The following is a 23,708-nucleotide window of genomic DNA, read 5'->3' as shown; positions in this document are numbered from 1 at the left end:
AGGAGTAATTAAAGAAAAACGAAATTTTTTGTGAAAAGTTTGCCATTTCGACGCCGGGATGGTCGGATTTTGTCAACATCAATAAAATGCCATATAATCATATGTAACTCATTAAATATCGAAATTAGAAGAAAAACAACTTCTATTTAAAGCATTTTTCGAAATTTTGAGGAAAAAGAAATTTTTCCGAGATATTTCAAGGGTACCCCTTCAGATTTCAAATTTTTGTTTTTTGACAATAACTTCCAAACCGTTGGACCTACAGGAAAATTGCATAGAATTTCTTTATTATTAGAAGATTCATTCGGCAAACATACTGACCCACAACGCTTAAGTTAAAAGCCTGGCTGATTTTCGGTTCAGTTGAGACCTGACACTCGTACGTTCCGCTATCTCGGACTTGCGGCGAAGTAATCTTCAGGGCCCATTCGTCAGTTCCGTCGCTGTGCACCGACTGGAAACGCTGGTCGTTCGTGTACGTTAAGATTCCCACGGTGAGAATGTGCAAATCCCGTTTCCTGATCCACGAGACCTGCAAAACGAACCGAACCGAACCGATTCGATCTGTTCACGTGAATCGCTTCGAGCAATGAGCACGCAATCGCTGTTCTACCGGAAACGATTCCTGAGTGAAAGACATTGCGAGCGTTATAGGAAATTTCGAATCGAGCCAAAGCGCATAGAGTGTCACAGATAAAAATGATCTCCTCTTTGTCAAATTTAATTGCGATTTGGAAATAATTATTGTAACGCAACGAGCGGAATGCTGTCTGGTCGAAAATTGAATAACTCGTCCGCCAGTACACAACATTATCAGGAAGAACGCGACAGAGGAGCAGTCAGACGCGGGCGAATGGAAAAAAGGAGGATCGAGCGCGAGGCAAATTTCGCGGAACGATAAATCGATGCGCAATTGGTAGCGGGGGGCGTATCAACGACGATAAATCCCCATAATCTTTTACTGTTGCGCTCGAATAATTCTACAAAAACGGACTCGATATTTATTGGATAAAGCGGAAAGCTGGAACAAAGATGGAATTTATGTTCCTGCGCTTTGGTAAATCCGGGCGCGGAATTATCGGGAGAATCTTTCACTCGCGTCACGATTTCGATGCGCTTTGTTCGCCGAATTTCGCGTTACATTCAATCGCGCGAAATCGTATCGTCCCGGCCCGGTCTCGTGCCGGCGGGACAGGAGAACGAACCTGCATGGAGAAAGGGGGAATAAGTTTCGACGCGAAAACATATAAATCCGCAATAATCTTCGTCCATGGATTCATGGGGTATTGCGTCCGTCCAGTTCGATTCACTACTAAATGTACTGCAGCTTCTACGCGAAATCATCTGTCGATTTAACTTTTGGTCGAAAATAATTGGAACAGGTGTGCCGGGTATAGGAACACTGGTTTATTTCTGTTGAAAACGGGAAACTGATATCTCTTTTTCTCCTGCAAAATTCATGGAACTGCGATAACGACGAGGTTCGCTCGGATTAAGAGTGAGATGAGATTTATATGAATTTTATGTAATTTTCCACAATTATAGACTAATGTATGTGAATATACAGACTAATTCGATGGATTCGGAGATCTCCGGAAAAGTTAAAACGAGCTGAATTTTGACACGAACGAGAATTTTCAATCCAATGTTCAATTATCTAATGGACAAGGTAATAATTAGCTTCCAGACAGGAAAACTGTTAAGTGCATTAATGGTAACAAGGATTATATCAGTACTCTCGACGAAATTTGTTGCTCCTAAAATATGTTACCAATTCGTTTCTCGTTAATGAATAAGTGAAAAAACGTGTTCCGCCTGTTTTCCGTGATATTGAAGCTTCCCTTGTTTTTATCCGTTTGCCCATTCACGTAAACGAATATTAATTATATAGTTCGCTTTATAATCCCGCGCGATGATTCATTTCTCCAACATTGACATTTTATGAATATTCATATATTGTTGATCCTTGAATAGCTGCGTTTGTTTTATATTTTTAGTAGTACAGTAATGATTTCAATCAGAGTAAATGTCTGGGATATTGAATGAAATTAACTGACGCGATTTAAATTACAATATATAAAATTGAAGATTTCATATTTCAGCAATGTGAGTAAAAGTTATTAAATTAAAGTATTAAAATCTGAACGTTTCTATATTTTATTATAAATTTCCGGTTTACTGTTTCCAATGAATTTTTCAATCACTTTACGAGATCTATGGATAGTTGTCTCTTTAGGTCCGATTGCCGAATATTTTCTTCTCGCTCGATGTTCCTTTGGGTGTTGTTGGGAATAACGAATAGCGCGAAGCTGTCACGGGGCGTCGCGTCGCGGCGTACAAACAACAATGTCGGCGAAGCGTATCCAGGTTGATTTTCCAGCCGCGAATGTAAACGGCTGGTTTCGCGCAGATAGAGAGTAGAGAGCCAACGCGTCGCGTCGCTTGGCGGAAGTGGGAACAGAGCGAAGGGAAATCTGATTTATCGTCGATTACGATCGGTGATTGGATTCTGACGGTTTCCTGTGCGTCATGCGGTGATGTACGAGTAACGTCGATAACGAGTAACGTCTCTGTTCCACTGACTCGCGGCACTTATCCGTGAAAATGCGGTCAAAACCGTCGCGACGCTTTGCTTCGAGCAGTTCCCAGCTTTCCAACGCACCCGAATCTAATTAGCTCCGGAATAGATATAGGTTCGCTGTCATTGAATTGCAAATCGTTAAAGAGCTAGCCGGATCATTTCTATAAATTGCCGAGATTCGGTTTACTTTTTCTGCTTTCACTTTATGGTTTCGCAGGAAAGGCAAGAGGAAAGGCTGATAGCAAAGTTAAAATCAGAGCCAGTAATCGCGATAGCAATTGGTAGGAAATCCTTGATCGATAGGAGAAGTCGGAGTGAAAAACGTAGTTTAGTAGGTGGGGACAACTGGACCGTTTCATCAACCGGTTACTCATCCGTGTAACACGACTTCCACCTTTTCGCGCTTTTCTTATTACAGGTGTATATATATATATATATATATATAAACGTGGCCGGGGTCGGTGAAAAAAGAAAAACTGGAAACTTACGGCACGATCACCCAGATTGCGCACCCTGCAGTGCAGGAAAGCGGTTTGCCCGACGGTTGTCGTGGTCTCCCTCTTCGTCGTGTTGTCGAAGTAAGGCTGGCTAAAGGTTTGCTCCCAGTAAGAAGACGGATGGTGCTCCACCACCGATCCACCGTTCTTCGCCGCACACTCTGCCAAAACCAATAAACACCGTTAAGAGGATTTCCGGTTCCACGTTCGCGCGACACGATATAGTATTTATCCTGCGTAAATTTATGGCCGGATAGATTGATGGATAGTTATGACGAGAAACGTGTATGTGTTCATTGACGTGAAACTAATTCTGTTCTTATACCGATAAATAAGTCGTGAAACGGGAACGAGTTATATTAATTGTATTAATCATTGTTCAATAAAAAGAGCTGCCCTGACTGACATATCAATGCCCACCCGAAACGAGCTTGAAACTTGGAAGGTATACCTTTTATGACATAGGGGCGCACTAAGAAGGGATTTTGCCTCGGTCATAAGAGAGTGAAGAGGGAAAAAGTGCATATTCGCAACATCTTCAATATCTTTCAAGTTCCACGAGTCAGAAAATTGGCTTTTACTTATGAAACACGTCTTCAAATAAAACTTCTATTCTATAAATTTTGTATCTCATACACAATTAATGTGGGCTGGGAATTGCTAGTAATTTGTAAACAGGAACTTGACGATAATAAAAATTGCTTCATGTTATAAGAGTTTTGAGAAGCGCAGTTATTTTATTTTGGAACAGCTTATGTTTGTTGAAAACTACGGTCATCGTGGAAACTCGTATGCTGCCAAGTTCGTTAAATAAAAAGTCGTATGCACGAAAAGGAGTTGGCACGATTCCTTGAATATTGTATTATTGCCTCCTAGCGTCCGATCTGATTTCTAAGACAATATTGAAAGACAAGTTCTATCTGCGAAATGAACGAGCGAGGAAACATCTCTTCCGGCCGTGCTCGCTTTTACCATTTCTCTGCGAGTTCCAACGGTTGCGACAGCTGTATAGCTTACGGCTTACGATATCGAATATGGAGAAATCCGTGCAATACATATTCCATTTATAGAAAATTCTGATAAAAAAAACTGCTTCCGGCGATGTGTATAACTAACGAATAAAACGTTGTTACATTATCAGAAACTTCTGCAATACCAATTGTGATTAATTAGGCTGTAGAGTTTTATATAAAATGAAACAATTACGATAAAAATTTAAAAAAATTTTATACATGAACGTCTCTCATTGTTTAAGTATTGCAATATGTACTCAACATTTGATATTCTATTCTATTTCTGTGCACCAGGCAGTTTTTATATTTTATGCACATTTAATTTCGTTGAAAATGCATAAAATCCGCAGTTCACTAATTAGTATCATTGAAGGTTCCTATTTTACAGTTGTTCACCACAAGGATGCTGGATTACAGAAATTCTCTTTGCCGGAGACATTATTATTCTCCGGACTATGTACTGCGGAGTAAGTACTCGAATATTAATGAAATGGTCCGCACGAAAGAAGTGACGTGGCCAATAATCGATGGCTCATCGGTAATGCAAATGTGTTTGAAAGAACTTCTCTTTTTCACGGGAATAATTTTTGCAATTGAAACAGGTAAATTGGTCATTCCGTCGGCGAACAAGTTTTACATACTCTACGCACGAATAACAGCGTTGAAAAGATGTTATTATTAAACTGGAGGCTTCTGTGCAAACTGAAACGCTTATGGCAGTTGATTTAAAAAACGTGTTTCCGACAAAACATTTCTTTTGCCGTTCAAACATCGTAATATCCACTCGCTTTGTCACATACTTTCTGCACGTTCAATTCTTTTATAAACTACTGAAACCCTCGAGCGAGCTATTATATTTTGGTAATAAAGGAAGACCAATTTATACCAACTGAACAATTTTCCAAGCAAGTTCACGCGACGAAAAAATGATTAAATTACGTTTATATGGTATTACGGTATCGAACAGCTCGCTTTGTCTTTGTAAAATTGGAGAACTCTTTTAAACAGCACTCCTATGAATCGATAATTCTCATTTAACGCGACAACGCGTACAAATCGACAGACAATTAAAATTATTCGTTATCCAGCAAAATATTAATTCGTTCGTGAAAATTGTTCAAGGACCACCGGCGCGGCCTTTCTTTGCTTTCCATTCCCCGGGGATTCCGTTCGAACGAAATTATCGGGACACGTTCGAGTGCGCGCAGTCGTCGTTTGATTAATTGTGCGACGAGAATTCAAATCGATATTTAATATTCCCGATATCCGAACGATCAAGAATCTTTGAACGATTCTTTTAAAGACAATACGAATCCTATTTATCGCCACATCGTCAATAACGAATCTATTGCTAACGTTCACATAATAATACGATTTTAGAATGCTCGGATCTATCTAACTTTAAACGAATCATATTTTTATTTCCAAGTTTATCGATCCCAGTTATTTTTCTAATCGAACAGTTGTACGTTTCGTGAAACGCGTCAGTCGTAAGACATTCGTGGACAGGCCGGTCGATAAGCTCGTGTAAAAAGGATCGTAATTGGTGGCGTCGTTAGAACGCGTGGCGCACGAAGCACGAAAAAATACAGTCCGGCTGTGATCAAGTACGAGTCATCGAGCTTTTCTCTCCGTTCGTTTCCCGGGTTTGTGCGAAACGCGTGGAACGTGTCGAACGCGGGCGAACGTTTCCCCCGTTTCAAATCAGTCCGTACGTCATGCCGTGTCTCGTTTTCCGATGGTAACGATAACGATGGCAAAATGTGCTTGTACAACCCGTTATTTTCAAGTGATCGATGATCGTTACCTGGCACTTGCTCGAGAGTGCTCTCTCTCCCCTTTTGTTTTTTCATTACGATTTTTATTATTTTCGAAATGCCCGTTTGCAAATGACGCTCGTTTCAAATGATTCCAGACACGCGTACGCCCGGTCCATGAATATGTATCGCATCATATCTCTCACGTGTTATTGAAAGCGTTGCGATAAATCTCAATTAAGAACAGGCTACAGTTCTTCGCCTGTCATGATTTCTTCTACGCGAAACGTTTACCGAAGGAAGATATTTAAAGCTGAAGAATTAAAATCGAAATTAATGTTTGTAAGCCTCTTTATATTTTACTTATAAGTCTAACGTCTTTATTTCGAGCTAATGACGTTTCCCGAGGTTATTAGGACGCAATATCGCGAAGAGTTTCTTTGCACACCCTGGCAATTTCACGAAGCTTGGTAATCTCGTAATTTTTAAGTCGATTCCTCATAAACGTTGCTTTATAAAGAATAAAAGTTACTTGCCGAAGCTATCATCACGGAGGTTTCGCCGGTTAAATTAGAATTTCAATTGTGATCGAGAACGTATAAACATTTAATTTTGGTCATGGATAAAATATCATTTCTGATTCGAAAATAAATAGAGGTAATGAACCGTGCCTCATATTTAACTTCACGACGAACAGCATTTTTAAGTGCTGATCAAACATGTCCAACTGTTTAAATTATAACAGGAACTGTGGCGCACCGTGACGTGGCAGAATCGTGTTTAAGTAATGTTCCATGTTAAAATCTTGCGCCATCGACTTTAGACTGATTCGCATCTTGATATTCTTACATGCATTAAATGATGCAGTTTCTGAAAATATATCATATCGATTGGAACGTGTTTGATACCTGGGAAAAAGAGTCTCGGAAGTTCGACTAGAAAATGGCTGTCGCAGAGTTCGTTAACCTCGTCTGGTTCGAACTTCACCCCTGATTCGGTTGCGAGAGGTGAAAAGAAGTTCGGCCACTTGTTAATGACTCGAAACTGAGCAGCAGCCGGCCGATGGACGTTTGTCGAGACGCGTCCGGCGCTTTTCGCCAACTTCTGCCGACACCTAACTTCCGTTTCCCCTCGGCGACGCGGCGAATAGGGCTCTCGAAGAAAAGGATTTGACCCGTCGTCGTCGCGTCGCGTCTTTTGTGGTCGTGAACTATGTCAGAAAATGTTCCGACATCCGCGAATATTTAACGAGGGAAGTCGATGGGCTTCGTGGGTGGAGGCATCGGTTTTAGTCCCTGTTTCGTCGAATTACAATTACACCGGAGAGACGGCATTGTTCCCGCAGATGATTAAGATCGAAATTACTGGAAATGGATGCTCCATTATATCCGAACAGAGGAGGACACTCTTATCGCGACGCGAGGGACTTCAGATATCGGAATGCGGACATTTCCATGCGAAAGATCCAAATCCTTTCATCGATATCGCCCGGATTAAAAGAGGGGACGCGTATCACGGCGAGGATTGATAAAGCGGCGGATTTGTGAGGGAACGCACATTAATTATTAAGAACGCGACTTCGTGGCTTGGTACAACTACAGACAATGAGAGACAAAACTGAATTGCTCGTCCGTGGTACTTTGGAAGTGTTAGTGGTTAGAGTTTAGCACCATAGTCTGTTTAGACAGAGTTTCGAGTTTGATAGTTAAGCGGTTTACGCGGTTCATTGTAGTTTATAAGTTATAAGCATAATTGGAGCAGCGAAAGTAGTTCCATTGGTCGCGTATTAACACATCCTCAGAATTGGTTTACGATGATCAAATCGAACTACGTTACACTTATCTGCTACGTGGTTCCTCGTATTATACAAACATTACCAATTTCATTATAATTTTCACGTTCTATTACGAATCCAATTAAGGACGACTGAATAAAAGTAAACGTGTAATTGCTGTTTAACCAAGTCAATTACGGTACGGGGCGCGGCGGTGTCCCCTCGCGAAATAATCGAGTCAACCGTGAAGAGAATGCAACGGGGGAAGGAGAGCTCGGAAAACATAATCGAAGTATCTCGTTGCACTCTTGTTAAGTGAGACCGAAACGCGAGACCTCTTGCTGAAATCCAAGTGGCTTGTTCGTTTTGAAAGTTAGCACATACCGGAAGTAGCGCACTCGACGCATTCTCCGACTTCCTCTTCTCGCGAGCGTACACTCACGCAATAACATTTTACGTCGATGCCATTCTCACGGGAATCGCACTAATTGAATTTAACGATCCCCTCGAGTTAACTTCCACGACCTCTTACGGCCCATACTCTTTTTTCTCAACCCTTTCTTTAACTTAAAGCGAGTCAATAAAAATAACGAATCGTTTATTGAATAAAATATAAGAATGGATTTAATCAGATAATACGTTCGGTTGATGCACGATCTTGTGAGAAATTAGAATCGTTCGTACAAAGCTGAGAATATTTGATCGGCACGTGATTCCTCGGTATCTGCGATATAATGAGATGCCAGTGCGTCAGAATTAAATCTCAAAGGGTATCGGTAGAACAGGAATTCAGACCGTTGAAACACTGTTAAACGATTCCTTTATAAATCGACAAGGCTTACCGTAGCTACTTGATATCTTGATACGTCTGGCACATGTTGCCGGGATCAAAGGAAGGGTAAATTGAACCTTCAGTTCCAAGGAACGCGGAACTCGTCCGAGCCCCGAAACCCGCTGTTTTTCCTATCCGCGTTATTCTTTCACGACGCCCCGTCCAACGAAATGGAAACTCCGCGTTCAAGTCAAGACAGACACCTAACAGCGAGACTGCATTAACTCCGCATCAAAAATGAACGTGTTCAGTTGCCGCCGCCGGGTCGACGAAGGTGCGACTAATTGCGGGGAGGGACATTGTGAGCTCGAATCTTTTTCGGCGACTGTGAGCAACCGTGATTAACGAGCACGCTTATTCAAACGAGCTCGGGTTTTCTTCGAGAGAGAGAAAATAGGAATCGGGCGACGTAAATCGTACGGAATGGCGCGTGCTATACGATCCATATAACTTCGCCCCGTTTACTTGTTTCCCGTTACTCCGTAAAAATGAAACTGCGACGGGTAGAACAGAGTTTCATTCTCATTTTACTGCCGACGAGTAAAACGCGCGAGGAGATACTACTTCTTTGATTATTTCACTGTTGTCACTTCATAAAAATAAGACAGAGAATGGTGGGATACGCTTTTTGTTTTAGTTTTACACTCTTTAACACTCGGTGCACTCTGCCAGAAATAGCTCGGTCGTTAATTTTCTTTGCAACAGCGATAAAGGTACGCTTTTAGGTACATGTCTCTATTCGCCTCGAATCCTCGTTTGACAAACAAACGGTACAAAGGGAAAAATTTATCCAATTTGTAGTAGTGCTCCTTTTTGATCTAATGGTAATCCCTTCAAAGGTTTTGCCAGGCAGAATTAATCATTACTGTAGAGACCTGAATGAAAATGCATTTTGTTTTGATGAAACACTGGAATACGTCTATTCATCGAGTCTTACACAGAGACCGTAGTATTAATTAATCTATTAATTATTGTAGCACTGTGAAACATCGTATCGAATGTTATATTAATTTTATTAGAATATTTATATCCGGGTGATGAAAATAGATTATTAATCATGGAATATAACGATTCGAGACTCGACGTATTAACCCGGATTCAGGTTTCTCGGCGTCGTGTCGTTAAATTGGCGCTTGCCAGAAATGTCTCGCGTAATGCGAAAACTTTTTTTAAAATCCAAGTAGCTTATGTGCTTGACGTCTCGACTTGTCTTCCATTTCTTCGCGGAATACCTACTCGCAGAGAAACTAGAGAAAATACTCAAGTACTAGGAGGCATCGAGCACTTACGTATTACGAGTACCTACCTACTTGCCTGCTCCTCTGATCCTTTTTTCGTTCCAGCACCCCCGCTCGCTTGCTCTTTTCTTTCGTTCGCGTTCAGCGAATCCTTTGTGCCCGCCCGTACTGAATCGAGTTCAGAAGCATTTTTGAGAAATCAACGAACGTATCGAACGGTTTCAAAGGCGCCTGTTCCTTTGCGACACCGCGCCCTACCCATATAACCGCCTCAAAAGAGATTTCCCTTGTTCGCGGGGAATATAATGACGGGAATGTAGACGAAAACGTTGAAAAGAGTATTTTGCAATCTCGAAAGGAAGAACATGGTCAATAAACAAACGCTGGTTCCCTTTTTCGATTCATGTTCACTGTTTATATTGGAAAAAGATAGTCGAATCGAGGATAGACAAACGCGGATTGTGTGCGCATCGAAAAATGTGAAACACTCTTCATCCGACGGGGGAGGGGGTGGATATTCGTAACATTTTACGTTTTAGAGATTCGCTACGGAAACGCCTCAGGTTTCGGTCGCGCATAGTTGGTAAATCGCGAACAAAGTATTCTGGCTATGCTCCGATGAAACTATTTCCTCGCATTCGAGAAACTGAGCTATACCCGAGGCGAACTCGAAATATTACGAATTATTAAACATGTTCGAGAAAATTATTCCACGAACCATCCTTTTAATAAATCTCTTTAAAACCTTCAAAAATTGATCGATTCGATCGTCTCGTGAATTTGATGAAACGATAAAATGAATAAAATCGGATAATCGCGTGAAACGTGTATCGGTTTCAAAGCAGATAAACGGGAAGCGGTACAAAGAGCCTGTCTAACGGGAAACACTCAAGAGCGTTGTCAAAAGTCCGCATGGGTATTTCTCAGTTTCGCATTCCCTCTCCGTTCTGTGTACTCTCGTTAATAAGAGCAATCTAACGAGCAGACTCGATACGTATACATCCTCGTTAACGAAGTATAAACTGCTATATCAGAGAAAGTGCTTCATGGACTTTCCGCCGGCTACTTTCAAACGACGGAAATTTTTAGTTTACCTCCAGCCGTATATTTCTCTAGCCGTAGTAATTTGTACAATTTGAGTAACGATCCGTTTAAGCGAAACGCTATTCAGGTCACCGCTGTACAGCGTGTACACGTCTCGAACCTGGAACTTATTCCCCTCCGACGCGTTCTTTTTGCTCGAGCCATAAATTCAAAGAACAACGAAGTTCAAATCGTTACTAAGTAACAGTTATTACGGTAAATTAGACAAGCAATTTGTCGGCGTATTTTTAATTCCATGTTCAACTAATCTATTTAATTTCGGAGAATTTCAAGTTACGATCGTTTGGAATGGCTCACGGTTTATCGCAGCTACGTTGACAGAACTTCGATAGACACCCAGTTAAAACAATGCGAGTGGTTTAATAACAGGGATGCTTCATAAAATCGTTAACTGCGCTAGAAGTAAACCCCCGGGTTCAAAGCGAACGAAGATCCCTCGTGCTATTAATTCGAATTTCGGGCGACTAATATGCGACGCGGTAATATGAACACAGTCACTTACTGCGAGTTAGTGATCGATGTCATCATAAATCCCGCGGGGTTACTTGTTTCCAGCTGCGCCTCCAAGAGGAACGTCGCGTGTCTGCGCATTTATCAGCGATTTAAGTGTCGTTCCTAGCTGGATGCCACGCCGCACCGTTTCCGAGTTCTATTTCGGTCGACCCAACCGAATTTACCGGCAGCAGGGATTATCTTGGATTTCCGAGGGGAAAATCTGAACGCGTGATCGGAATAGGGGGGTGGACCCGTGTCCGACACGTGCGCAGTTCTTCAATTTTGACGCGGCGCTTTAAACGGCGACGTTCGCCGATTAAATGAACCGCGTGGAACACGGGAAGCTCTCAAGAAATTCTATGTTTTCTCTATCATGAATATTTCACGGCGAGCAAAGAGCGTCTGTAAATCAGTAACGAGTTCGATGCATTCGCGTGAAGCGTATTATCCGGCGTGTACACACACGTTTCTTTTCTCGTTACGCCTGTAACCATGCCTGGCACTCTAAACGCTGTTTTATGCAAGATACCGTACCGCGTTCCTGGGAATGAGATTTCGAAATAACGATAAAACAAGAATCGCGCGGAGCCTTTTTGGGATTGCGTTCTACATTATTCCGTAATTCGAAATTGCTCGATGCTATCCTACCGCTTTTGTGTTCGCAATCACGATGCGGCCCGTGCCGCGGTAACTTTATTTCGTAATTAAAAATTATTACACGATTGCGCCCGAGCTCGTAACGAGACTCCGTCGTACGACTTTCAATGAAATTCTAAATAACGTGGTTCACGCAGTTCGCGTTTTACCCAGAGAAAGAGAGAAAGGGAGAGAGAGAGAGAGAGACAGACGGAATTATCCTTCCAGGAAATAAATATACAAAGCGATATCAAACTAAATTCGCAAACGCGCTGTTTCCACAAAGAGAATAAAATACTACGAAGAATTCCGTATTTAAATGAGATCGACCGTTTTCAAAATTATTCACGATTCTCTTTACCTAAAATTTTCGAGTTTTCACGCGGCGGCTCGCCTTATTTCCTTTCGACTGTAACAGCTTTTACCGTGACTTTTTCTATTTACTTTTCCCTCCTGTTCCTGCTCTGTACGTGCATATTCAAACGGCGCTTATGACCGTGGAGTTAGTGCGAGGAGCGCGGCACCGGGGACTTCTCAAAGATGTATCCAGCAGCCTCGCGTCGCTATAAAGCGATAAACCGAGGGAGGGAGAAAGGGCGACGGCGGGACGAGGACGGGGCCGCGCTTTTCCTTCGCGGAAAATAAACCAGCTGTCCCAGATTGAGTCTCTAAAGGAACAAGACGAATTCCCACGAGCCCCTAAATGTAGGACAGTGAAATGTCGCGCGAGCAGAACAATTGTTTTTAAGGGGTTCGAATTTGTTTCGGGACAATGGGTTCACGGAGGTGCGGCCCCGGACTAGCCTAGATACGTTCCGTCTCCAATTTTCTGCTCGATTTCTATTTAACCTGGCAGCGAACGTTCCGAACAATAGTTACTTTCGTTTTCCTCCGTATTAACGTTCGATTAGCGAAATGAATTAAAGTTCAATCGACGAATTCGAGTTACGACTGAAAGTTGAAACAGTAAGTAGGCGAGAAGTTTTGCCTAGTTATTTATGCAAGAGTCTGTCCTATCTATTCTAATTACGTTCCTGTCTCGACGAAAACGAGACGATTAACCCCACGGGGCTCGGTTTCACGCGGAACTTTCGACAACCAAGTGTCGTTCGTATCGACTGGAAGAAATACCGTTTTTCAGATTATTTTCTATTAACTTTTGTAATTGAAGGAAGAATCACAGACGCTTTAAAAGACATCTTATTATTACCAAAAGTGAAGACAAAAAGTACAGAATTAATTTAGTCGGCAGACAATCAACCAATAATTCAGATCGCTTTTTCCCTCTGGCTTAATTGCTTTCATCGAGGTAAAAAAGATCGGATTTGCGTGCGTACATACGTTCTAACAAGCTCATTTGTCGTGATGTAGTATGGAAATTGAATACGGCAAGGACGTTATCGCTGCATTAATCTCACGCTGTAAAACGGCTAGTAATCACCGTAATTAATACCTAATTACCCTGTCGCGTCTCACGTCGCAGTTCCATTCGAGGAATACATGGTACCTGCACGCAAATTGAGAGATTCATTCGGCGCAATTGTTTTCCGTTGATTTTACGAATTCCATCGCGCAATCATTTCGATCATCGCCGGTAATGAAATTCCGTCCGCGTTACTAGCTACCGATTGCAATATCCCAACAAACTGACGCACACTATTACCCGGGAATTAAACGTCAAACAGATTTGGGGATTTGTTACACGTTCGCCTACACGGATGTAAAAGATCGTATAAACGCAAAATATTTGTAAACGAATCCCATCGTTTCCACGATCTCATATTCTGTATCAAAGCTTGTAATACATATTACGTTTCGAATATCTTGTCGTTCACCTGGTATGGAAATTCTAATTTATTCCGATCCTTTGAACAATACCTCAGCTTTGAAACGCGTGGATAATAGAAAGTTACGTCCTAGCAGAATATCACTCCCCGAAACAAATTCCCAATAAACCCTTCATAATCGAGCATCGGTAGGAATCATCATCGGGCAACGCTGATCCTGACTACGTTTTATTAAAAACTGCCTACGATCGGTACACGCCGTTTGATAATAATAATAGCCGGAGAGTTTATTGCGTTTTTTCGTCGCTCGACAGTGACACCCGTTCAATATATCAGTCTATTCACCCTCGCGTTTCACCCGATCCTTTCCGCCCACTGTACACGAACAAGGCGTGTGCATTAGGCGGCACCGATGTCAATGACATTGGCTTTCATTGACTTCAGTGATGGAACGCAGCGAAGGAAAGCTTTTCCAAATTCTTTTAGTGAATTAATTAAAGAAAAATTCTGAGGATGAACTTATTTGTAGTTTAATTATCGATCGTTGTTCTAAAGACGAAAATAATATTATACTCATTGCTTCACGTTTTTGCAAATGAATTTTCAATTGTTTTTATAATGCAGTTTTTAATGCATCTGAGATAATGAGAATGAAATCATTCACCATGTACATAACAGTAATTGATGTTAATGAGATACAGCGTATTTCTACGAATATTTAACTGCACCAATCGTGTCTGACGTTTAATATGCATCAATTTAATAAGAATATATTATTCTACGAACGAAGGAGAGAAACGCTGAGAATACCAGAGCGTTTCATAAAGCAGGAATGATATAAATAAGATTATTATGTTACGAACGCGGCACTTTCTAATAACGCTACTATTCGAGTTATTTATGGCTCGTTTATTATAAAAGTGTATCGATTTTCGCTTAATAAACTAGCGACGCGAAGAACATCCCCGGCGAGGGGCAGTAATTGCTCGCGAAAAATTTCTCGAGATAATTTTAAACAGAGCCGATGTGACGAGGGCATTATCGTCCAAGTGCGACAATTAAATTCGCGGTGCGCACCTTTAATTCCAATCCTCATTACCACGCTTAAAGGTGCGACGATGCCGCAACAAAAACCATTCGAATTAAAACATGAAATGTACAACATTTTTACAGCTTACCGTGCAACGCTTTAAACGGTTTTTAATTAAGAATACATTTCACCGCTATTATAACGGATTTTACGTAAAATGCAATTTAGACAGGAATTTGGTTTGAAAACAATAATTTGCATTTCGCTTCTGATGTTTCACTGCAAATAAGTTGAATAAATAAAAATCGCAGCGTTTGAACGTTTAAGGACGTATAGGCTATACATATACTTAAACAATGCTGGCATGTTGAATTTGTTATTATAGATTCCTGTTACTATTAAAAAGCTAAAACTATAGTGATTTGAAATTTCTCATAGGTAATAGTAGTACCTACAACTTATATTCGAAGTATTTGTCGAAATTCCGCGAAAAATTTTTTTTCGATTTTTCCGAGATTTTTCCAAGGGGTACCCCTTCAAATATCGCGAAATTTTCGTTTTTTGCCAATAACTTCCAAACCGTTGGACACACGGAAAAATTGCATATAACCTTTTTTGTAGAGAACGACGAGATCTACAATTTCCATGTAAAAATTCTTCGCTAGCGTCAATAGTTTACGAGTAATTTGCAAAAAACTGTTTTTTCGTTTTTTGCAAATAACTCGTAAACTACTGAAGCTAGCGAGAAACTTTTATACAGAAATTGTAGATCTCGTCGTCCTCTACAAGAAAGGTCTTATGCAATTTTCCCGTATCTCCAAGGGTTTAGGAGTTATTGAGGAAAAACGAAATTTTTTTCTAAAAGTTTGCCGTTTTGACGCTGGAATGGTCGGATTTTGTCAACATCAATAAAATACCAAATAATCATACCTAACTCATTAAATATCGAAATTAGAAGAAAAGTGCACTATTCCATAGGAAATGCGTTTTTCTAAGGTACATAAACTTTTGGGATTGACTACATAGCTAATACATCCTTAAGTTCTATCATTGCGTATGACCTGACCGAAAGATTTATTTTATGGTTTCTGTAATTAACAAGGCAGGACGGTTTGAAGAAAAAGATTGAACTGTTCTCTTTCCCTCTCCGTTTGCAGTCTTTCCCGACCTCGGGGCTGAAATTATGGTTGCACGCGGCCTCTCAGTTTTACGGTTTCTCGTAACTAGGTAGTCGATCGTTTTACTCACGTCCGCGAAGATTGAATTCGAAACTTTGAGATTCAGCCGGTTTTCTTCCCGCGGCCTGGCTGGCTGTATCGAGGCGTCGGAGGAATGGAATTGAAACGCAAAACTATACTTCGACAAGCGTATTCTTCGACATGATGGATTATTCCTTGGAAGATTGCTTTCCCTCCGACGGAGAAACGGATTGCCGAGAGATATTGGGACAAAGGTGATGCTCCTTTGATGTTTAGAAAGAACTCTGATGGATTAATACTAATATTTGGGATATAAAAATATTTCAAGGGAGATGAATCAAGGAAATGTGAGGACAGACAAGATGAGAATTATGAAGGAACACAGCGGGAGCTAAAAATAAGACGAGCACGATTTCTAGGAAAGGTGCAGACGCGAGATCTGTCAAGAACAGTTTTTACTCCGTTAGAAGTTACTCGAGAACGTGCGTTGCTTATTAAAACCACGTACACTTCCGAATCAAAATATTCCCTATATTTTTAAATTCTTTTTTATCGACCGTTCGGAGCTGATGGACGTAATTCTTTCTTTAGAGTTACAATTCTGAGGAAAGGACGACGAATGGCCTTTGATCGGCTCTGCTCTGTAAGGGAACGTAAAGGGACTGCGCGAGGATCGGTGAAAATCCGTTTCGCCCGAATTTCCCTTTTCGACAGAGGCCGACGGACGTAAACGCGATTTTATCTACGGTTAGTCGAAACGATACTGAAAGAAACGGACCTATCTCACAGCCGGAACCTATTCAGTGAGTCTGACTGTCTTCGAAGGCGCAATCGATTGCAAACCGATCTTCTCTTCCACCTTCAATCTTAATCCGACCTTTTCTTTACCTGCTCACTACCGAATGATCGACCGGGATAGTTCCACGAGTACAGGGACTCAGAGATTCCTATCCAACGCTATTTACCTTCCCTCTGTCTCAACGGTCTCATCGAGTGACAATTTACAGAGGCACCTAACGTTTCCGTTACTCCAATCCTTCTTTAAGTTTGATAACTATTAATTGAGTACAATATCAAGTCTCGTTATGTTTATTTTATAAAAACTTGGATACTACAATCTGTTTTGTCAGCGTCCCTAATTTTCAATTCACCTGAAAATTTAGATTAAAAATTGGAGTCATCAGAAACTATACAAATTCAAGAATATCTTTGGAAAAAATCTGAACACAGCCAGATTTTATATTACGCCACACAATTGTTCAGAATTACGTCTAGATGAAGATTTAATTTGGAGAACTGAAGATCCGATATAAAGATGTTAACCAAAACACGAGCGAGGAAAGAAAGAAAACAGCCGTGGTTGGAAGAAACCATTTGTCTGCGCTACGTAAAGGCGGCGAGAATCAATGAAAAATATATTTTCTCGTGGAGATTCTCGTCGGTTTGCAGACGGAAAGAGAGAGAGAAAGAGAGAAGAGTCCCCGTGTGTTCTCGACGTTCGAACGCGACACGTCAATCGATGTTCCATCAGCCGGGTAGCGGAGACAAAGCTACGGCACGGCATGCCACGCTTCGAGAGACCGTTTCTGAAAGTTTATTCTTCTCCGCTTCGTGTTCCTTCGCCAAGAGTAGCTAGACTCGTGTCGTTTCGAGCGCGAGACAAATACGTTTCTCATCGCGTGGCGTTCAGATGCCCGTTAAAGCTTCCTTCCACCGACACCTCCACGTGAGACTGCTTACTCGACAAATAATGACACCGTGTTTGCCATATTCAGACTCGAGAAGACTGGCAAAAGCACGTATTATAAGAAGTTGAGTGTTATTCCTATAATTGAGGAAACTGTGCCAATGAAATTCGTTACCGAAAACTCGAGAGACGAATTATTTATTGACTTGATTAAAAGAAATTATCTATGCATTTATTATAAAACAGTACTCGTCGAATAAATATATTCTTGTATTTTTTTATCAAACGGAAATTAATTTCCCCGCACTATAGAAATGCTACGTAATATCAATATTCCTATATCCTTCAGCCAAATCTGGCAATGTCCTCGATCTAGATTCGCTATAGCGTGTCCGGTACAGATTCGTTATTTGTCGACCGGCAAGATCTGATAATGAACGGATACGCAATACCGGGCCTATGATAAAATCGGCGAACTAATATCGTTGCCCCCGGTATTCGAGGGTAATTCAAGGATTCGGCGTCCCGACGTTCCGTCGCGTCCTACGATATTCGTTACTGGCAAATGGCCAGCGAACGTCGGCCACGAAGCAAATGGCCCCCGCGAAGGTGAGTTCACGTGCCATTCTAGACAGATATCAGGGTGCACGTATAGTCATGAGCGGAATATACGGTATGCTCCAAGGAATCCGATCGTATCGATGCTGTCCGTTTCTCACTCTCATCTATGGACGCATAGAAATCGCGAATCGAGGGTGACTTCCATGAGGACCATGAACCCTGAATTTCTCTTAAAATTTGCAGAAGTTACGATTTCCATATAACCAGGTTTCACAGTTAGACTTTATTCCAGAGTATATCTTATAAATTTACTTGGAGGTGAAACAGAAAAAAGGACATCGCGCCATTCTTTTTATTCACATAATTAATTAATGCACCGCCTATTTATGAGCAGTCGAACGAGGACGTTAATTCTCGGAACGGGATCGGTGCCAAATTAACGACAGGGATAATTCGAGCTCGGCGCGCGAGATTAAAACACTCGAAATACAAATCGGCAGTACTTCGGCGAAATAGAATTGGCCGGGATTGGAACGGGACGTTCGACGGGACAACGGTTAGTTAAAACCCTGACAAACTACCGCCGTGCCGTATTTTAAATTCGATGGTGCGCGTACCCGCCGATCCTCATTTGCAAAAATTTCCATCCCGCTACCGACAAGGGTGAAACAGAATCAATGATTTTAAAACCAACTTGCTCGAAATGAATTTAACGATGCTCGACGAATCTCGACCGTCATTGAACTTTCCTACGTGCCCCGTTAGAAAGGGTCTCTCGGCTTCTGTGAATCTACGATTATTACATCCGCTGGGTGCCAGGGAACGTATCGACGTTCCGTCGGACGATCGTAACGAGCGATGTTTAGCCGGTGAAAATTGCTGAAGCTGTACACAAGTACCCGGTAAATTATCGCGCGCAATAAGCATCGATTACCCCAGGAGATAAACTTATTACGCAGCGAGTAAACGACTCGCCGGGTGATCATGCAGTTTTCGCGTGCTCGTCCAATAATTGAGCAGCAAGATCAACAGAAGCCAATATAACGTTGTTCGAAATTAAACGATCCTCTACCGTTCGAGATCTAACGCGAGCCATGCAAATTTATTGACGTACCGATAGCCAATCACTGTTACACAGCTGCCGGCGGTAATTAAAATTTTACCAGCAATACTTTCGATTGAACGTTCTCGCTCGTTACGCGGCCGCGAGGAACGACGCGGCGGAAAAAGAGTGTTTCCGCGCGTTAACGCAATTATAACCGTAGCTTTGTGTCAAGAATAACCGTTGCGAGCGTCAGGGCGAACGATTTAACGAGCTCGAGGTATGCAATTATCTCTTTAAAACGAAACTTCGACCCAAAGAGAGATCCCCTCACGGGATACACTCTCTTTAATTTGTTTCCCTTTTTATACCACTACCGTGGTACTCCCGATTTGTATCGTCTCTTGTCTTTCCTTTAATTAACAGAAAATCGTGGCGCGACTCGTAACTTCAGTCGAAAATAATTATCGGAAGACGGAAGCAGTCGAAGAAATTCTACCGTTTAGCCCAATCAAGTTCTAAGGTGTACGTCAGCCGCTGTCAACGAAATATCGTCTCGTTTCCGCAGCGGGAGAAACAGCTCAATTAAGTACGTTACCTCCGTCGTCGGAAGGGACACGGACTTGCAGCTCCAGTCATGCGGTAATTCAGCGAATCAGCCACGCGTTAACGAGCGACTCCGATTAAATCAAATTAAAACCCGGGAATATCATGGTTCCTCGCTAATTGACCAACTTTATGCCAACCCCCCCCCCCTCCCCCCGGAGTTTCTTTAAAAGTTTCCGACATAAGCCGAGCAGCCATTCTATCGCGAGACGCTAGCAAAGCTAACGACTACGGCCACTTAGAAATTTCTCCTTTCGTTTACTTATCGTCTACCCAGCAAATATCCGTTAAACAGAATTTCGCCTCTCGACGGTCTCCTACGGAATAATTGATACAGACTGTACACCTAACTTATTTTATTCATCTCCTTTGTAAATTATTTTCAATGCGGTCTTAAAACATGATCCACGAAACTGTTTCACGTAGAGTCGCATTCAGCGTGTTTCAACTACGTTACGGATGCAAAATAGAATGCTACGATTTAGTAGAAAACATTTAAAGGAACTTCAATATTATTCAATGCTTTGACGTACAGTTTTATTATCGCCAGTTGTCGCTGAATGGAATATAGAAAATAGAAGCACGTGGAAATCTCTGTTAAACAAGAGGAACGCGTTTTTAGAGCTGAAACGACAGATTCAATGGCTGTGTGTCTTGTTTGAAAGCGATCGATTCATGACAAATAAAATAGAGTGGTACGCTCGTGGCGATGCAAAAGGGGCGCGCGTATCTATTACGTGATTTAAGTAGACGAGTTTAATGGGTACAAGCTCGTTAACAAAATTACATTGTACGAGTCGAAGACGGAAACGCTATAAGTGCCGAGATACACGAATCGTTCCAGGATGTTAGATTTAATATCAAAATGCGATTTACTCCGTTTATTGTCAAGGGGAGCAGCCAGTTCGTTAAACGCGACAATGTACTTTGCTCGTTTTGGCTGAGATGAAATCTACTTGTTCCACGAATAAAACGTAACAGGTTTCCTTGTAATTCGGAACGCGACCAACTCGGCGGAACAGTTAAGTGTCACTGACTTCTCAACGAGTTCTCACAACTGGAGGCTTTAATCATTCCTTGCATTAAAGCAGTCATTCTTCTGCGGTTACGTATCGACGATTTATGAAAGAGACAGGAAAGCGACGCTTTGAAATCAGAAGATATTTGTACTATTTATCAGATGACCCGATAAATAAATGTATTGTTTTCTTTATTAGCGCGCGACGTTTAGCGTATCGATTATTTATTTATACCACGGAGATAAGAGGAATTCAGGTCAACGGGGGTCATTAGGAGAAGTCGGCGATCATCGGGAAAAAGTTGGCGTATCATCATCGACTTGCAGAGCTTTTTCCCGGAATGCTATTCCGAGTAGCCTTAACGACCCGACTTAATATCATTCCAGCGATTGTCGATTACGGGGAAACTTTTTCGAGGAGCGAAGGTGTTTAGAGCCGGGTGCCACGAGGAACGACGAAGGCAATGCATCTTCGGTTGCCGGGACATTAAGCAAATAAAATGCGGCGAGGCGACAGGGAACGATGCGAGGCACGCCAGCAAAGAAAACCGCCGGGACCGAGTCGGCTTAAAGGCGTAAGCGCGTGAGAATGGAACATAAGCAACGTTGTACGGCATTCATAACACACATCCGGCAACCTACTAAAAAATGTGATTAACGTACGTGCAAAAACTGCCAAGTGGACTTTGAAAGCTCGTGCTAACGACGCGTAACGATTACGGTGTGTCTCGTACGAAGTAAAAGAATACTGGATGGGTAAGAATATAATGGAATATTTATTGATTACAAATCGATTCTATTAAGAATCGTCTTGATAATGAATTTATGCTTCGATAAAATCATGAAACGAGGTATTGTGTACGCGGCACTTCTTACCGACTCAACGAAATTTGAAGTGATTTTCAATCACGAGTCAAACGCAACCGCAGATTAATAAATCCGATACGCGGATTGACTTCGGAGAGGATATGCAATTTTTATTTCGACGAAATATAGACAGTGGATTTGATTCTGTCTGTGCATATATGATTAAACCGCGGCCGACGATGGAACGATTTAATACAATTGTACTTTTACCGGCAATGAACGCGTTTTCCTCGTTACCGTTGTCTCTTTGTGGCGTGCAGGTAAATAGCGCCAGACTGTGCAGTGAAATGGTGCATGGCGAAATTTCAATTAACTGATCGATCGTTAAGCAGACGTCTGGTAATTCCGGTACTCGTGGCCACGGCTCGTCGTTCGGTTATACGCGAGTTCGTATTTTTCGATTATTTACATTCGAATTAATATGTATGGTTAAACCGTGAATTATTATTCCTTATCTCGCGAACGTCCGGATAATTAAATAAATTTCGAGTCGACGAAATTCATCCGGGCTTGAAATTCCGCTCCGACTTGCAAAGCTTCATTAAAACGTCTCCTCGCGATTATATTAACTTCCACGGAATTCAAAGTCCGGAGTTCCATATCGCAGAGTTCTAAGGCTTGCCACGGCTTCTCGGAACGACCGGCAGGAACGTTGGGACGTTACTTCCGTTTACTCACGTAATGAGGCATGATTCCGATTCAGGTTGCACGTCGAATTCGACGGGATTATTCGATTCGGAGCGGCTGCGAACCGTGTAATCCGCGTGATTCCGCGATTCCAGAAAGTCGTTGCGACACGCCGCGTTCCCGTCCGCGCGCCGCACTACGCCGACCAGTCACCGCGCGTACAAATCGAACACGTTCAGGTGATCAACCGGAGATCTCGATACGCTAGTGCCACATAATCTGCGTTCAGTCAGCTTCTGCTTACGACTGCCAGGTCAACTGATCAATACCTTTAACGCAGATTAACTGTGTTTGCTCTACGTTACGTGCCATGAACACGGCAATCGGGTGTACCGGTTATGCTCCCTTTGTTCTACACCGCCAATGGATTTACATTGTTCCCTTTGGTGTCCTGCAGCGGCAAAAATCGAACTGCACCCTTCCCCTTAGATTTCGAAACAACGTATTAAATAATCGTTAGACGAAACACTTTACCAAACATATTCAATACTACAATTGTTATATGAAATATTGCAGACATTTTTCTCATAAAATCTGCCGATGTATGGGAATGAATTAATTCATCTTACGCGTATGCAGATTGAATTACCCGTCCTTCTCTCGAATTCGCGACACCTATTTAATTCGATCACATTTACAAAGTGAATTATCGATCGGTTATTTCACTGTTTATGCGGCCTCCTCGGCTCGAGAATTCAGCCGAGCATCCAAGGTACTTAATATTCGAATCACGCGACGCAGAAAGTACCGCATCCCTCGTTCGCTCGCGTAACAACTTTCGTCGCCGTGCGTAATTACCGCGAAAAGTAAATCCACCGTACTTCCTGCGAATACGTTATTTCCACGAGGTCGCACGTATTGAAACCTGAAATCTAAGACTATAGTATCACTATTTTCGATGGTAAACAGCGACTGAACGATGTTCCCAAACGAGCGAGCGTGTAAACTGATTATGGGAAACTCGATGAACTATTCTAACGTGATCTGGCCAAAAATTTCACGGGTAACAAATTTTCAACAGGAACCGCGACGGTCACAAATTCGAGATAACGGGATATTAAACGATTAAAATGCAAATTTCCCGTGGAAGTGCATGCAATTCCGTGAGGAATCGGACCGAAACACGTTAATTATGAGACGTGCCAAAAATGCATCGCCGTCGCGTGTAATTTCATTCTCATAAAATGGAGAGAGAATCGCGGGCGCGGATTCGATGAAAAAAGGAAGTAAACATCGCGGATGAACCGTGAAATCAAATTGAATGACTCCAACAGCGAGATTTAAAAATTCAATGATT

At 41.9% G+C, this 23,708-nt stretch overlaps 1 protein-coding gene across 6 annotated transcripts in view; it reads right to left on the bottom strand.

The window, feature by feature from the left end:
* The window catches only part of LOC108626844 (hemicentin-1), a 205,461-nt gene that overhangs the window by 36,043 nt on the left and 145,710 nt on the right, over nt 1–23,708 (bottom strand). For all 6 annotated transcript variants that reach the window (XM_018027759.2, XM_018027757.2, XM_018027764.2 and 3 more), the window contains 2 exons: nt 3,070–3,239; nt 322–532 (listed from right to left, as the gene is read on the bottom strand). In XM_018027759.2, the coding sequence (XP_017883248.1) occupies nt 322–532; nt 3,070–3,239 (381 nt within the window). The remainder of the gene's footprint in view (nt 1–321; nt 533–3,069; nt 3,240–23,708) is intronic.

This window comes from Ceratina calcarata, unplaced genomic scaffold, assembly GCF_001652005.2.
Source record: "Ceratina calcarata isolate Rehan_Ccalc_2016 unplaced genomic scaffold, ASM165200v1 scaffold43, whole genome shotgun sequence".
Lineage (NCBI taxonomy): Eukaryota > Metazoa > Arthropoda > Insecta > Hymenoptera > Apidae > Ceratina > Ceratina calcarata.
Note: the sequence above shows the minus strand (reverse complement) of the source record. Positions and strands in the feature narration are given on the sequence as shown.